This window comes from Artemia franciscana, chromosome 12, assembly GCF_032884065.1.
Source record: "Artemia franciscana chromosome 12, ASM3288406v1, whole genome shotgun sequence".
Classification (NCBI taxonomy): Eukaryota; Metazoa; Arthropoda; class Branchiopoda; order Anostraca; family Artemiidae; genus Artemia; species Artemia franciscana.
Genome location: NC_088874.1, coordinates 1,991,077 through 2,009,607, shown reverse-complemented (window position 1 = coordinate 2,009,607; position 18,531 = coordinate 1,991,077). Strand labels below are relative to the sequence as shown.

Here is an 18,531-nt window from a genome sequence, read left to right as displayed (position 1 = left end):
ACCATTAATATATGAATAAATTATTCATAAGTAATATACTCTAAATATACTTATTTATAACAATACAAATTCAATAGGTAGCTCTTATATAAACTATTTTCCTGACATTTCATTTTTAAGCTTTTTTTATTTATTTTTTTGCTGTTGATTAACAATAGTGCTGAATTTCATGATCAAAAACTTTGCTTTTGCCTAACAATAGCACTGACTTTTGTAATTCTATAAGTTATTATTACCTTACCTTAAATTACCTCAAATCACAGCTTGGAGCAATATAAAGATTTTCCTTGTCTCTTTATGATGGTTGTATAGTTATGTACCTGGAGACATCATCAAGTTTTTTAGAAAATAGTTCAGCTTTTTAGAAAGCAGCTCAAGTTTTTTTTTTTAGAAAATAGCATCAGTTTTTCCTCAGTTAGATTCTTGTGGCTATTCATTTTGACTTCCTGAAAAAGTAAGGGGTAAAATATAAATGTCACAGCGGGTAAAATATTCATTTTCTTGGCACTTTTAGACTGGTAGGAATGCTATATTTCCAGCTAAAAAGATTAAAAGAATCATTATTTGTATATAAGAAATCTGTATATAAGATGCTACAATTGATCTTTTTAGGTTTGTTATTTAAGTACACCTTCACTTATGGCTATGCTACAATAGTTAACACAGAAAAGCAAGTGATGATAGTATGTAAAATCCAATAGACCTAGTATATTTGATTTATAATCAAGTTGTAGTCTAATTTTAAAATCAATCTTTAACTTGAAGATTATGATTTTCTTCAATCTGAATTATCCTTATGGTGACCTTTGTCTTTATCTGATTGATCTCTGATGGTTTCAAGGAGCTCTGTGGGTTCTTCCTCAGCAAGTGTCTTGTGGCTACTGATTTTGACTTCCTAAAAAAGTAAGTAGTACAATGGAAAGGCAAAGGGGAGTAAAAGCATTCACCTTCTTGGTACAAAGTACTTTTAGACTGGCAGGAATGCTATATTTTCTGCTAAGGGATAAAAGACCATTATTATCTGTGTATGAGAAAAAGTAAACTATGAGAGTAATGCAACCATAGTTTCCCTATCAAATGTTAGCCATTCAAACCCTCTAACAACCATTTTTGAAAATATTTGACCCTGACAGTATTTTTGGCTATATAAGTGGTTGGGGAAAAAACTACCCCAAAGCCCCTTACCTCTTTTCTGGATTAATGGCAGAAGTTAACTAACTCATCAAAGATTCTTCATATTGTGCCTGAAGATTGCATGGAACCACAATGGCAAGAGCTATTAAGAAATTCCAAAAATAAATTACATGTTTACCCTATCCAACCAGTTAAAGGTAAATCTTCCATAAAATTTCAGAAGGATAATTCCTGGATAAGCTGAAACTCTTATTGGCCATAAATATACTAATTCAGGAGATACACTTACATCTCCAGATGTTGTTATCTTTTATTGCTAATATTTGAAAATCCAATGCACAGCAATTAAATAACCACATATTGGCTTGAAAGCAGTGACATACTAAAGCCAAAACCTTGAATTGTCAAATCAAAAAAAATTCCAGGTTGCTGTTTTCTATAAGCTTATGGGGAAATTTAGACTTCTAGGGGATGTGGGAAACATTTTTTATGAGGGAACTCATACTGTTATTTTGAAGTATAGTTGTAGGATACTAGTGGATAAGTTTTTAAGTATTTCAGCAAATAAATTATTAAAAATGCCCAGCACTTGGTTTGAAGTAAAAGCATATACATTTTTTGCTGTGAAAAACATAGCTCTCTCTGTTGCTATGGATTAAAAAGTAAACTCCATGACAGCTCAAATTCTGATGCTTCTTGACTCCAAATTCAACTCTATTATTAGTCAATGGGAAAGTTTTGAATCACTAAAATCAGTACTATTGTTAATCAATGCTAAAAAACATGCATTCAAATTGAAATGTCAAGAAAAAGGTTTATAAAGTGCCTATTGAATTGTTATAAATAAGTATTTTTGGAGTATATTACTTTTGAATAATCTATTTATAAACTAATGGTATGTTCTTAACCACTTTCCAAAAGCTTTAATTGTGTTGATAACTTTTTTTCTGGTTTCAAAAATAAGATACCTTTGGGGCCTGTTTAATGGCTCAAGATACAATTTGCCCCAGAAGCAGCTATTGAATAAAGAAAGAGCAAAAAAAGGCACGAAATGACATATTCCCTTTTATCCTAGCTAAATTATGTTTTAAACTGCCTATTTACAAATCCCCCTACCATTGGAAACTAGTGTTGTGGTTGGTTTGTACTATGTTCTATGGCATACATTAAGTGTTGACTGAAAGTTAGCCTAAGGGTTTAGACTATATCTACCATGAGTTAAGTCCTAATCTGGGGAGTTGCCTTGAGGTAGAAAAAGAGGTAAATATTTTGATTAATCCAAATATAACATTTGTTTCCATTGTAAATTCAATTCTAACCTAACCTATTTTTTCTAACCTTACCCAAATATGTAGCCCATATTATACATTTCCCATACATTTATTTTCTCAATTTTGCCACTGTCAATTCAATTTATGGAGAAAATTTAAGAGGGAAAAACAAGTTTTTATTTTAAATAAAGCAGTGATAGGCATTCTAAAATGTACTAAAATTAACAGCAACAACAAAACATAGTTAATAAAAAAAATCTGAATATTTTCACATTCAGGAGCCTTTATCAACAGGAACAAAGAAGAAAAAAACTTAGTTAATCATCGAAAGAAAAAGACAAAGAACAACACAAACAAAAGACTAAACAGTTAAATAAAACTCACCTCTAATAAAATTTCCAAAGTACAGCACAACAGTAATCATAGAGAAGACACCAAAATGTTCAAGATAGTTTCTCACTATAAAATCAAATTGGTAAATTGGATGTATCAAAAATAAAATACCTTTTTTATTTGAACAAAACAAATCCTAGGTCGCTACCCTTGATTAAATTTATTATAAATTGAGTGATTTTTCATTTAGAAGTTTAGCTGCTGTTTGGTGACTCCTGCCAGCTTTGACCTTATCCAACTATTGTTTACTCAGTTGTTGGCTGTTTGAGGACTGTTGTGTAAATTAACACTGTTGGAAAATTTTACCTACTACTTAATTAAACTATAGTAAATTGAACTAATTCTAAAATCCTTTTGTTTCTATTTATACTAATCCACCTATTGATAATTTTTTAGTTTCAATAATTTCTCTAAAGCTTTGTAAGAGGCCTATAAACTTGTCTAAAATTTTTGTCTGGTCAAACAATATATTGTGATGAGGTAATTCAAATAAATGTTTTGCTACAGCTGATTCAAACTATTTTTTTCTTTTGTTTTTTCTTTGCAAACAAAACCAAATACATCTTCTACAAAATCCTGCTGTGCTAAGAAAAAATTTACAGTTTGTTGATGTACAGCAGTAACAAGTTATAATATATATTCCATTACAAATCACAACATAACCATAATCAACTCAAACTTCAAATCAATCTCTCTTATTTAAACAAACAACACATAAACAACCCTCTCAACACAAAAAAAACAATCAACACTCATGAAAATCGCCCTGTACCACATTCCACTTTATGTTGTGTAGTCTATTTTCTAAATTATTCTGTATCCTTCCTCCATAAACTTCACCACAAGAACACGGAATTTTTTTATACATCCCTTTGTATGGTTTTTGGAGCCCTATTTTTTCCCTTATTAATGCGTTATTAAATCCATTTTTCTCTCTTAAACTCTCTCTTGTAAACGGAAAAGTAGTATGGTCTAAAAATTATTTCAATTTATGGGTAAACTGGTTTTAACACAAGTAATGCTAACACTGGTAAGAAAACTATATCTAAAATAAGGGGGAAAGTATCATCTTTAAAGGTCTATAAAGGGCTTGAAAATTAAATTTGCAATGGAAACAAATGTCATATTTGGATCCAGAATGAAATTCTGATTCAAAAGTTCAGCTTATTTCTTAGTAATCTGAATACTCTGTTAATTGAAATATTCACTGAAATAGAGGTTTGGGCTGATATACCTGTATAGACATCAGTATAAACAACTAGGATACATAGGTTCAATAAAAGCTTCTACAATTTCTGCTATGAGTGCTTGTTTTTTTCTAGAAACTTCCATGATTTTTGTATTAATTTTGACCTTGATTTCTAATGTAATTTTGACTTTTGTTGTTTCCCCTTTTTTTTCTTTAAAAATTTGTTGACAGCAGAATTTCCTATCTCACTGCACTAGCCTATAGCATGGTTATCTTTAGAATTAGGGATAGATCCTAAGCTGAAAATTATAGACATATCAGCCTCATAAAGTCACATATGCTGTCACAAAGTCTGGCAAATATATATGTATTCATACAATTTAGCTAGGATGAAAGTGAATACATCACTTGTTGTTATCTTTTTTATGCTTATTTCTTAGAGTTAAGCTTATTTCTTAGTAATCTGAATACTCTGTTAATTGGAATATTTAGTAAAATACAGGTTTGGGCTAATATACCTGCATAGACATCAGCATAAACAACTAGGATACATAGGCTCAATAAAAGCTTATATGATTTTAGTATTAATTTTGAACTTGATTTCTAAGGTAATTTTGACTTTTGTGGTTTCTGCTCTTTTTTCTTTAAAAATTCATTAATAGCATAATTTTCTATCTCAATACAATATTTTGTAGCATGCCTTTCTTTTGAAAGGGGGATAAATCCTAAGCTGAATATCATAGACATATCAGCCTCACATATTATGTCACAAAAGTCTGGCAAATATATACATACTCACACAATTTAGCTAGGAAGAAAGTGAATACATCACTTCATATTTTTTTTATAATTTTTCTAGATTTAATAATTGCTTCAGTGGCAAATTTCATTTTGAATTCTTGAAGGGGCTAAAGCGCACAAAGTGGCCCATAGTATTAAAAGTTTAAAAACGTATTTCAAAGAAACTGTCTAGTTAGAAAAAATGCCATTGTAGCCATTTCGAGAATGGTTATTATTATTTTCATTAGTCTTAATAATAATGTGTTATTTGAAAACAAATTTGTCTTTGATGTCATTTTTAATTTACCAGTGTTTGATAAACAACAATAAACATTTATACTAACAGACTTAGAGTTGCCATTCAATAGCTAAGAAACAAACTGACCTCTAGAATCATAATTTCATCCTGAATCCAAATATGACATTCATTTCTGTCACAAATTCAATTTGTATATTTGTATATCATGGTATATACCCATATTATATGTTTCCCATGCAATTCAATTTACAGTTAAACTAGTTTTAACAAGAATGATGCAAATACATACGCTGATATACAAGCCATATCTAAAATAAGAGAAAAAAGGGTCCTTAGAGGGCTTAAAATTGAATTTGCAACATAAATGAATGTCATATTTGGATTCAGGATGAAATTTTGATTCTAGAGGTATGCTTGTTTCTTAGCTATCCAAACTGTATGTTAATGTAAATATTTACCCAGTTCACTGTCTATTTTAGAATGATTTTTTCTAAATTGCATTATTGTCAAAAATCTATTTTTCATTTTTCAAAACATTCTAGTGTAACCAATTTTAGCCATTGCCTATTCCAAAGTGGTTGGATTCATGTCTGGAGTGTAATCATATCCAAGATGCAAATAATTTGGACTTTATTCTAGATTTTTTACTTTTAATGGATCAAGTGCTAACTGTGGAAATGAGAGCTAAGAAATACATTTTGGAGTCCACTCAACATAATCAGCTAATAGAGGCCTAAATGGTAGAGTCTAAATTTCTTGAGCACAGAAGTCATGTAACATAATGGCCTTTGTTTTGATTGACTTGTTTTACAATAAACAGTAAATCAGATTTAGAAGTAAGCAAAATGTCCAGCAGTAGCTATTGGATTTATCCACATTGCTGGGAAGTTTTTTTTCTTTACTGCTCAAAAATTGGTTAAAAATGGTAACCTTAGGACTGTGGAAACTGATTTCTCAATTAAAAAAAAAAAAATACAGACATTTTTGGGTAATTCAAAACGCTGTTCAACTAAATACCGTCAGTCAGAGATAAATAATAAATTTAGGATCCTGCTCAGGTTGTAACTTAGGATAGAAGTTAGCCTCAGATTGTCAGTGATGTGAGTCCATTTTAGCCCAGGACTTATATATATATATTTGTTAAGTTTTTACAGTAGTAATTTTGGAAATTGGCGATTTTGTATATGGTAAACAATATTGCCATGTCATCTTTAATTGATTTAAAGTAACTGCAACAAATTTATCTAAAATTTGAGCCATTTATTAGCCTGTCTCCAGTTTTACACAACTCCTGTGTAAGGATTGAGCATCAGGTTCTAATTTATTAGTTCTAATCAGTGTCTTTTAATTTATTTCAACATCCCACTCAAAATTCCCTGAGAGTTTCAACCCAAATGCCATTAACCATTCATGGGATGTTGCAGATATGCTTTTCTGACAGCTGAAATGCATATAGTATCTTCAACATTCTATGAAAGTTTCAACTTAATACCCTAAAAAGTTCCTGAGATATTGCATACACTATTCTAACAAGCTTGGTGTATATAGGATGTGCAAAGTTGCATATTTATTAAGTTCAAGACTATCTAAAAGCTTCAGTTTCATGCTGTTCATTACTCCTGAGATATTGAAGATGTGCCATTTTGGCAACCAGAATCCCTATGGTGTCTTTTGATTATGTTCAATATCCCCCTCAACATTCCTTGAAAGCAGTCACAAGTAGATGTTGTAGTAGTTATAAGTTGTTGCAGTCAGAAGTAGTTACAATTGAAGTCACAATCACAACCAGTTGTGTTTCAGTCATGTTGGTGGTAGTAGTTCCAGTTAATATCCTGAAAGTTTCAGGTTAATACCCTTACCCATTCCTAACCATATTGCAGATACACCTTTTTGATAAGTTAGATTCAGCTGGTTTCTTTTTATTTAGCTCAATGCTCCCTGAAATTCTAACCCAATACCCTTAGTCTTTTTGTATGCACCTTGGATAAAAAATCCCCCCCCCTTTCACAATGATGAATCCTGCATGTAAAAAATGACAAATTATGTAGTTTACATTCCTTGCCATGGGGGTTGTGGGGGCCTAGCATCCCGGGAGGCATAGTTATTAGTTGTTGTGACTATTTTAAATAAAATTGCTTTTTAAGATTTCTATCACGAAAGTAAAACAGTTCAAAACAGGGATGAAACCTTTTTATTGACAGTGAACAGATACAAAATTTAACTGGATATTTCGAACACATATACAGTGTTCGAAATACTGCTGATGATGAACAATGTATATGTGTTCGAAATATCCAGTTAAATTTTGTATCTGTTCACTGTCAATAAAAAGGTTTCATCCCTGATTTGAACTGTTTTACTTTCGTCATGGAAAAGCAGTGTGGTCTTCGAAGTTATCTAAGATTTCTATCAGTGTTACAAGGGTAAGTAGGGGGAAGGGCTGGTTGTCCTCAGGTCCTTTTTCCACATCCCTTTCAATATGCCTTTAAAGCTTAAACTCAATGCTAAAGTTTCAACGTTAGATATTGCTGTTGTGCCCTTTTTACAACCCTACTGCTTATAGTGTGGTTTGAATTTGTTTAACATCGCCCTCCGGTATCTTTGGCGGGTGGCAGCTAAACAGGGAATGACAGGGGGGGTGTTTGCTTTTGCCAGTTTTCAACATTTCCCTCAACTTACCCTGAAAGCTTAATGTTAGCGCCCTCAAGCATCCTTTTAGATAAGGCAGATGTGTCTTTTTCATCAACTGGATGCGCATAGTGCTTTTTGATTTAGTTTAACATGCCCCTCAACATTCTCCAAAGTTTTAACTGAATCTCCTTAGCCTTTTCAAAGACGCCTAGAATAAAAATCCCCCACTTTTGTTAATAATGAATCCTGCAAGTGAGAAAGGGCAAACAATATAATTTACATTCCTTGTACTGGGGGCTGTGGGGGTATTGTATCCGTGGGGGCATAGGTCATAGATCTGTTGAATGTTTTGAACAAAATTGCTTTTAAAATTTTTGATCGGTGTTGGGTGGAGGGGACATCTAAAAAGGCTAAAAGGATAAGACTGGCTGCCTTCCAATAAATCCTCGACATACCCTGAAAATTTCAACTACCTTCAGCTGTTGCTTAGGTATTGTTGGCATGCCCTTTTGACAACCAAAATACACACAATATGTTTTGATTGTGTTTTGCATCCCTCTCAAAAGCTGTTTGTGGCGTATGTCATCCCCATAGGCGCAATTATTTGACATTCAGGCTATTTTCGGTCAAGCGTGTTAAGAGGGAGGACAGCTAAAAAGGGTATGGAAGGGGTGCTCCCAGTTCTCCAACCACTTTTCAACATCCCTGAAAATTTCAACTTAATACCCTCAGCTCTTCTTAAGATGTTGCAGATCTTCCTTTTTTCGTAGGATTTTTCTAATGATAAATCCTACATGTAAACAATGGACAAATTGCATAATTCACAATCCTTGCCCTGGGTCTGTGGGGGGGCATGGCATCCACGGAGGTATAGCTATTGGACCTTTTGACTAGTTAAAATGACCATTGCAAATTTTGATCACTGTTGAGCAGGGGTGGGGGGGAGAAAGGGCTGCGATGGAGGTTTGGGGCTGGTTTCCCCCTAATCCCCCTTCAACATCCCCTCAACATACCTTGAAAGTTTAAACTTAATAGCCTCAACTACTCCTTAGATATTGCTGATATTCCCTTTTGACCACTAGCAATCACAGTGTGTTTTGATTGTGTTTAAAATTCCTTAAAGTTTCATCTTAATACTCTAAACTTTTTGAAGACCCAAAATCCAACTTGCCCTCTTTTCCCAATAAAAAACCTTTTATGCTAACAATGGATAGCTTGCATAATTTGAAGCCCTCGGCCAGGGACTCCAGTGTATTTTGTCAACCCTAAAGTTATAGTTATGTGACCTTTGCACGATTCTGAACAAAATGGTTATCTTAAACTTTCATTGGATGCATTTGGGGAAAAAAGAGACGGATGGGGGCTGGTTGGCCTCTGATCGCTTTTGACTCTTAAAAAAGGCACTTAAAACTTTTGATCTCCAGTTGAATGAACCCTCTCTGGAGTTTGTACAACCACCCCTTTCATATCAAGTGTCTCTGAGAGGGGATATGATAATGTATTGAAGCCTTGTGGCTCGTTACTATCGGAAAGCCTCTGGCGAAGACTTATTAAATATTTACCAGAGGAATTGTATACCGATAGTTTTATGTACCCATTTGACTGGCCATATGTCAAACTGGAAGCTTTACAAAAAATGTTAATCTATCTGACTTTCTATGGCTATAATGAAAGAAATGTCGAAATGGCTATTTCTGGTTTTGCATATGTAAGATTGTCAAATTCTTCTTCTTGGCCATTAGTTTGAGGACAAACAAAAAATAGATCGTCCCCAAATGGGATGGAGGAAGGGCATTAGAAAGGATTTAAAGGAAATCGGAGCTTCATGGAAGGGGGGTAGAGAGGGAAGCTTTGAATAAATTAGGATAAAGAAGGAAGATTCGCATTATGTGGCTTGATGTTAGTAGTAATAATAGTTGTCTAGATGGAAAAAGGCTGGGTATTTAGGAGTTCAGTAGGACTTTATGGTGAAAATTGTCTATATTCCTGTTATGACTGCATGTGTCTGATTTTTATACTATTTTGTATGTTTTCAAACTCTAATATGCTGCAGCAATAAGAAAAGAATTTTCGGGGAAGGTCATGTGTGTATTGCCCCTATCATATGTGCAGGTATACATAGCAGAAACTATAAAATCCCTTAGAGAGGGGAAATGATCTGCTTCTCCTTGTTCAGGCATGATGTTAAGGTATAAATGGACACATCAATTGATTGCAATTGGTGGGTATAATTAGAAAAAGGGCATTTGTATTTGTCTTTACATTTAAACACACTTCAATTTGATGTTTACACTTTCAATGAGTGAGCATAATTGGAAAAAAGTGTATTTAAGTATGTATTTGTGTGCACATTCAAATACACTTTAAGTGTCTTTGTGTTTTTAAATTAAACCAAACTGCAGAAAAGGATCTTATGAAATATACCCCTTATTCTATAGATATGCCTGTGTAAAGGTTGTTTAGCTACAGCTTAAATCATTGGCCTAGAGATTAATGATAAAAACCACAGTTGGAAAGTGTTTTTGGAAGAAGAATAAGAAATTGTTAACTATTTATTTGCTCAATCTCTATTATCTTTTTTTTCTCTCTCTTTCTTTAGAGTTATTTTCATTCTACTTTTAGTTGAAAAAAAAAATTAAAAAGTTTGAGTTCCTCACTTTGGTTGTAAATCAGCACTTCCAGCATTCAGAAAACTTAATTTTGAAATCTAGTAGGTTTTGACCTTAAATTCAAATTAGTCTCTTATTCCTTTCAGAGTCTACATTTTCTGAAGACGTGTCATTTACTGTAATGGTCAACTTGTCTCCTGTACGTGACTCTGTAAGTTATGTGTTCCAACATTGAGCTAATTTCTAGAAAAAACTATACCAGGCTTCCTGTTGATGATTATGATGAATCTGATCAAAGAGAGAATAATACATTATCCAAAAGGCAAGATTTTGTTGAAGTGCCTATTAAAGAGAGTGATACCTTACAAGGACTGTCACTTCAATACAGGTGTCCAGTTGCTGAACTTAAAAAAATCAATAGTATTTCAAAGGACTTTGAGCTATTTGCTCGCAGAACCATAAAAATTCCTGAACGTTTGACTTTGCCTGAACCCAGAAGTGTTAACTTGTCAGAGGATTGTAGTTCTAGAACGTCATCCAATGCTAGTGATTATAATGATGCTCATCCATCAACTGCAAAACAGGCCAAAAAACTGTTAGCGAAATTTGATAGGAAAATCTCCACAGCCAGAAATAAGGCAAATGGCTATAGCGAAAATATTCCTTTATTAGACAATGAAGCTATCAATATATCTGAAATAGCACAAGAAATTAGTGATGAGTTGATTGTGATTGAAAGAGAGAAAAAGGAATTCACTTTTGGAATATTTAAGGACATATTGATTTTATTTGCTTTTCTTGGGGTGATAGCTATTATTTTTATTATTATTGATTATTTTGAAAGTGGTCAGCCTCATAGTGCAGAAAGTGATGGCAACAGTTAAGTGTTACTCTAAGATTTATAGCGGTGCCTGAAATAGATTTGCATTATCTATGAAATGAGAAGTTCTGATTTCCAACCATTGTGATAGTTGAACCAATATATTTTACCTTTTTGTATTGGTTCAATGTTCTTCTTTCTTTTTACTTATGTTCTGTGATTGATTGCCTTCAAAATACCCACTATTCCATTTTAGAACAATATCTACAGCACTGTCACTAATATACTTGAAAACTAAAGAAGGAGGTAATATAGAGGAATTCAACTGCTATTAATCCACCACTTCCCTAACAAAATATGGCCAAAGAATAGTTTTTGGAATTTCAGCCTCAACCCCTTAGAAGTTTGTCCTTGTCCACGTGTGGTTATGGCTTCTTAAAGTTTATTTTCCTATTTCTTCAAGATACAATCTTCAAACTCGTGTTGAAAAGTTGCTAAAAAGAACAATAAGACTTGAAAGAACCCTTCCAGGTCAATAAAAAGAAAAAGAAAATCTGCGTCCTAAAATCAAGCTTTAAAATGAAGTTAAAAAAAAGATTGAGTAGGTAACTTGGCTTATTGGGCTGATCAAAATTAAGACAAATGCATCAAGTTTGTAACTGGGCATGAAATGCAGTATATCGATAAATATTGAGTTTATTTTTCTATATATATTATTTTTCCCTAAAAAAAGTCTATAGTTTGGATTAAGACACGTTATTATTCTTCATGCCTTATTTCAAACTTTGGTATACACTACATACGCATACATTTTGGTATATACTAGTAATTAGCATCATGCATGGCGGAATTTCCCCTGAGTTTATTTGTTAAAATCGACTTAAAATCATATCAAGCCATGAAGATTGGGGTGGGGGGGGATTTTTTCTCCAGGTACGCATTTAAAGTTGGGTTGACTCTGGCTGAGCTTACCGGGTCACACCATTGACCTCCATTCCAAACCAATTTAACAGCAACACCTGGACTTGAACCCCTGTCCTCAGGATCTCAAATTTAGTGTGCTCACCACTCGGTTAGGACTTCTCAAACCATGATTGTAGGTCATAAATATAGCCAGGAAATGTCATAGCCTTACTGCACAGGCTTTGTTGTTTGAAGTATTGTATACACTTCTAGGCTTTATTGGTAAATTCTATATATAAATATATATATATATATATATATATATATATATATATATATATATATATATATATATATATATAAAATTTTGGTTGAAGTTTCTTTGATTAAAAAAAAAACTATTTGAAGTAATTTTTTCCTCCCAGAGGCTTACGATTACCAAGAAAATCTTCAGATTTATAGCACATAAACTCATCTAAAATATAGGCAATTACACTTTGCAGTATGCATGTAGCAATAATAAATTTATAACTTACTCTACAATGTAAAGTTCTCCCCTCTCTACCCCCTTGTCACCTTATATTGATCCAAAGGACTACAAAGTTTAGTACATGACATATTTATTTTGAATAAAACTTCTAATGTTTGCCCGTTTAGTGAGCTCTTGTGTGATTTTCTAAAAATTATGCCAATGTATCAATGCTCCCTACCACCCTAAAAAATAAAAATTTTGTCATCCAGAAACACATTTGGTTTTTATTGTAAGTTAATCTCGTCTGTAAAAGTTAGGTAGTTTATTTTCTCCATTTCCTCCCAGATAAACTTATCATAGTTTCTTCTTTTTTTCTTTTTTTACTATTATTTTTATCTGAAATGTGGTTTGAAGTACGCAGTCTGTTGCTAAAATCTCTTTACAAAAATCAAAAATAAATTTTTGTGTAATTCATCGAAGTCATTTAAATTATGCAGTCAAGTTTCTAAAAGACTGTTTGAATTAGCCAACATTCCATATAATTTGAATCTTCTAACCAGGTACATACATATGCTTTTGTTTCTTGTTTTTTTCTTCTTCTTTTTTGGGGGGTGGGGGGTGGCTGTTAATTCTGTCACACTCCCTAACTAAGGCAAAATACACTGAATAATTTCGCAATTGCTGACCATGATGTTTATTTCTATGGTTTGTGAATCTTTGATTTACGAATACACATGCCTGCGTCCAGCTGGGGGGATATAGGAGTACTCCCTCCCTCAACATCCTGACACTGTCAAAAAGAACCCCAATTATAATTGTAAAGTTGGAGTTTTAGAATGACCCTTTGTGGTATTGAAACCCCCCTCCCCTTTTTTCAAGGGTTGGACCCATGTGCTTCTTTGTGAATGAAGTAAATATGGCCATGTCTGAATGATGTATCTTTTAAAACTGAAATCATAACCAGCAATAAATTTATAGCTCTTTTCTTCTTACCAAAGATCAAACTCAACAAAGATCATCCATCTCATAAGAAGAAATGGAGAAGTATCGTATAATAATATAGTTTTTGTTCCTATCCACTTTTGCTATTGAGCTTTATTTTGAGTTAGAATTACAAATGAAAATTAGGAAAAGATGAAAAAAGTTAATTTTGAAGAGTGAAGTTCCATGCTTGCACGTATGATAGGGCTCCCACTCCCCTTTTCTTACCCACAGCGACTTGAAAGTTATAGCCTAAAAATGCACTTTTTTGCTGCAAATTTACCCCCCTCCCCCACTAAAAGCTTCTCAAATATCTCTCTGCTTTCCTAAGAGATGAGCCTATGTGCACCTATATTTGGCTTTATTGAAAAAGTACATTTTTTTTAATATATATATATATTTTTTTTTTGTGAGAGACTTGACTGTTATGACAATAAAGTGCTGTTACAAACCAAACGTTGTTAGTCCCTTGTTTTAGGTCAAATTCATTTCAGTGAATTCAATCTTCTCTTGATTTTCTAGCAGGATTAGGCCGTTTCCACCTCATCTGATATCTGACATCCAAATATTGCTTGGCAATTTGTTTAACCATAAGCTCCCAGTCTCACTGCAAGTAGAATGCTATATTACTGTGAATCTGGGGATTATTTTGAGCTCAAAGATTTGTCTGAATACCGGTAAAACGAAAGGGAACTTCCACAGTAAAACTCAAAATATACTTGAACCTTGAATAGATCTTACAGAAGTAGGGCCCATTTTCATGAGGACGTAGTGATACCAGGGGCTTTTCCGTCTAACCTTGTATCTGAAATTTGGGCGGTACTTGAGAATTTGTTTAACCTTAAGTTCACTAGAATCACGGTGGCTGTGTTTGCTAAGTCACACCACTGATCCGCACCCACTAAACCACACGGTGGCTGAGCAGCAATCGTAACATAGCGTTAAGGATAAAGTTAGTAATGTGGCGTTATAATCCTCGTTTATTGTAGTAATGACCCTAATTTTTTTTTTAAATAAACCATCAGAAGGAATCAAACCCATAGCTTCTTGGATACTGATCGTATGTCCTATTGATAAAGAATAATCCCTTTATTGTTAAAGAACCTGTGTTGAAAAGTTTTTTCAAGCTATTATTATGGATAGAATTGCTTAAATATTATTCATGAAAGTCTAATTGTGACCTGCTGTTTTGTTTGGTCATGTTGTGACTTGCTATGTTTGATAAAGTCTAATGGTGACCTGTTATTCTGTATGGCAATGTTGTGGCCCGTTATGTATGATAAAGTATAATCGCTGCCTAAACGTTATTATTAGTGCAAAAATTAACTAGTTGTTGACATTAACAGTGTATTGCGGGTGCAAGTTTGGTGGAATCATTATCAGACTCTGGGAGCCCCCCCTGATATAGGTGTTAAATTTGGTGGGTCTTCTGTTTTTCTTTAAGTCAACACTGATATAAATTAACCTTTAGAGAAATAAATAAATAGGCTCTTGTTTTATACAGATCAAGGGATAAAAAAAACAAATCAGCTAAAGCCCTTTTTTAAGTGGCGTTTTGGCATCTCTCGTGTGCTCCTAAAAGCTATGCTATCATATTTCCTACTATGGCATATTGCCGCTGTCAACCCTAAAGGCAAGATTGTCGAATAGTAGTAGTAAGACTCGCTCTATGAATAAGAGGAATAGTTTTAACACCTAGGAAGGAGCCAGGAGGTAAAAACTGTTTTCGATGTCTTTGGTACTTTAATACAGGTGAAACCAGCAACCAACTTTCAAAGTCTTATTTCGAAGATAAGAGACTATTTTAGTTGTTCTGACTCAAAGTCGGTTTACTTTCGTCTAAAAAATTTTACGGTCCAAGTGTTTATTTTATTGTTAGGTCTATAGTCTTAGCAGGAAATCCTTTACAAATAAGAATTAGCAGCCTAAATAAATCTTGGTAATTGATGATTTTATTATAAAGTCTAATGTGACTTAGTTTATACCAAAATGCTCATCAACATAGTTTTGTTGCTCAAAAATATAAGAAAGATTCTCAATTTGTTTCCCCTTCTCAAAGATTACTAGTACATTATGGATAAAATCAGCAATTATTTGCCCACTTTCTCGTCAAATTACAAATTGCTTTCGGACGATAGAACCTACCTTAGACTCTAGTTTCACCTGTACCGTCAGAGGCATCAAGCAAGGGTCTCCATTCATCCTTCAAGTTCGTTGCAGCTACGAAGTCGTCACACACTGGTTAGATGTTGTTATGAAGGCTGTGTTGGTCTGCCTGATAGTTTTGGCGTGGTGAGTTCCGGGGTCTTCCCACACACGGGGCTTGCCGAAAACATAAAGGGAAGGAGATGAAGCTTTAATTTACGGGCTATGGGATAGGAAGATTTTAATTGGAGAGTGTGAAAACACTTCCGCTAAAAATGTACATGGCGATGCTTATAATTTGTATTTTTGGCACGTTGAACCACTCATATTATATGAGAAACTAGCTAATGAACTTTTTTCAAGAAAATGTCAATGGATGAAGTTTTTGAGATCACCGACTTCACGGATGTGACTGATTGGGAAAAGTTTATTTCGAACATTGAAGAAGTCCTGCTCTCTTGGGGTCTTCATGCTCTATCTTTGGATGAAGAAAATATAAATACCAAAACATGGAAGAAAAAATCATCTACAGTTTGCTTTGCTGGTAAGTGCTGTATATCTTCAGCTTATTTTTTTTTTTGTCTTTTCCTTTATCAAGCAAAGTTTGCTGCGCAACTTTAGAACTATTTTCTTAAATAGAAAGCCTTAAATGATTGTTTCTAACTAGGATCATTCGAATTGAAAGTATCATATAAAAACAACTTCATCCCCGGTGAACAGTAAAAACTTCGTTGCCGATACTTTTCAAGTTTACAAATTGTCCAGGAGAATACAGAAAGACTTTTCGAAATTGGTTGTAAAACTTTGAGATATGAATATTCTATGGCTGATAGACAGAATCAGCATCGCGTTTCTGGGGGGGGGGGTGAAGGTTGCTTGGATTACCATTTTATCGCCAGTGAACAGAAAAAACTTCATGAAATATTTGAATTGTTTAAAATAGTTCATTTTTTTCAGCTGAGTGGAAATACTTTACGAGGTTGAATTTAAATATTTCAGATACAAGGTATTTTATAACCGATAACCAGAGGCAGTGTCACATTTCCGGAAGGGAGGGCTGATGGTTTTTGGGAATTCTGGCTTCGTAAATGTTACTAGTTGGGAAAAGAATATCCACTCTTACTTACATGGTAAGTCCACTCCACTCAAGAGTAAGTCCACTCTTACTTACATGGAACCTTTATGGTGTAGCATCAAAAGAATCATGGGTTCTTGTGCCAGCGCACTTTGTATCAAAGCACTTGTTGTAGAAACTTCGAAAAGAGCCCATTCAATTGGAAATTTAAAGGGCTAGTGCCTTTTTAATAGTCAAAAGTGATTGGAGGGCAACTACCTCCCCTTCCACGCCCATTATTTCCCCAAACACGTCCAATCAAAATTTTGAGATAGCCATTTTGTTCAACGTAATTGAAAGGTCCAGAAATTATGTCTTTGAGGATGATACCTCCCCCACAGGGGGAGGTATCATTCTCTATGATGAAATCATCCTCTATTAAATAATAAATAAATCTATTAATAACTAATTAATCAAATTAATAACAATTAATTAAATACAAATTAAATTAATAACATAAATCTATGATGAAATCATCCTCTATTTCTATGATGAAAGACCAAAATGTAGCTACTGTGATCAAGTATCTAGCTACTGTGATCAAGTAACTAGCTACTGTGATCAAGCATCAAATTCTTATCTAGCTCGTTTCTATGATGAAAGACCAAAATGTAGCTAATGTGATCAAGTATCTAGCTACTGTAATCAAGTAACTAGCTACTGTGATCAAGTATCAAATTCTTATCTAGCTCGTTTCTATGATGAAAGACCAAAATGTAGCTACTGCGATCAAGTAACTAGCTATTGTGATCAAGTATCAAATTCTTATCTAGCTCGTTTCTATGATGAAAGACCAAAATGTAGCTACTGTGATCAAGTATCTAGCTACTGTGATCAAGTAACTAGCTACTGTGATCAAGTATCAAATTCTTATCTAGGCTGTTTCTATGATGAAAGACCAAAATGTAGTTACTGTGATCAAGTAGAAACGGAAAATTGCCTTCTATTGCAGTGCCCAGTCATTAAATGTCATAGAAATAAACTTCGCGATCTTATGCGTTTGATAAAAGTTAAAGACTATCATGATCTTCTTGTCTTCTTGGCAGCTCATCAACAGCTGATGAGAATAAGACAGAGATTGTAACGTTTTTTTTTTTTACAGGAGATCTCAAGGTCCCTCTAATTAACCTTTTAATTTCAGCAGTGTTCATCTGAAGTGCATGATCATCAATTCACACCAGTGAGAAGGAGGATCGAACCTCATCATCATCATCTTAGCCACCATCAATTAATTCAAAGAAACATAGTATTCTGCACTAGTGTGTCTTTTCTAATCTTTATTTTTTATCATCTTTGGTGGCACTTCAGAGGCTGTGGTAAACTCATTGGTGTGTAAACTCAAATTAGTCTAAAAAAAAAACAAAAAAACATCATTCTACATTACTTGAATAACTCCAAGGCTATTTAAGCTTTTTGATTTTACTTTGTCCAAATAACAGCCATAAGCAGTAAAGTCACTGCTATAACTCAAGGGAATTTTTCTTTATCTTTTTGTCTATGGTTTAGCAACACATTAAGTCATATTTCACAACTTATGGGAAGCTCATAAGCACAAACATTCAAGACAGTCTCCAAAACAAACAAACAATGCCATTTACTAAAACAATACTGATGCCGATTCAGCTTTATAAATATTACTGTGTGCCGGTAGTAACTACTGGTGGCAAAGCTGCATTTTTTTATTATAGGCATTTTTTGTCTATAGTTTGTCCCTTTCCTTTTTTTCTCTCTTTAGCCACATGTTTAGCGAAATTCACGCGAAATGAAAACTTAAACGCGAGGAAATTCAAGTCAATCTCCGAGACATAATAAACAATGCCATCTCATATT

General features: G+C 33.6%; 1 protein-coding gene across 2 annotated transcripts in view; it reads left to right on the top strand.

Moving 5' to 3' along the window:
* LOC136033564 (rab3 GTPase-activating protein catalytic subunit-like) overlaps positions 1-18,531 on the top strand; it is a 424,515-nt gene that overhangs the window by 14,135 nt on the left and 391,849 nt on the right. The window contains exons 2-3 of one of the 2 annotated variants that reach the window (XM_065714322.1): positions 10,413-10,477; positions 15,951-16,131. In XM_065714322.1, the coding sequence (XP_065570394.1) occupies positions 10,448-10,477; positions 15,951-16,131 (211 nt within the window). In that variant the 5' untranslated portion in view covers positions 10,413-10,447. The remainder of the gene's footprint in view (positions 1-10,412; positions 10,478-15,950; positions 16,132-18,531) is intronic. The other variant, XM_065714323.1, reaches the window with a different exon arrangement.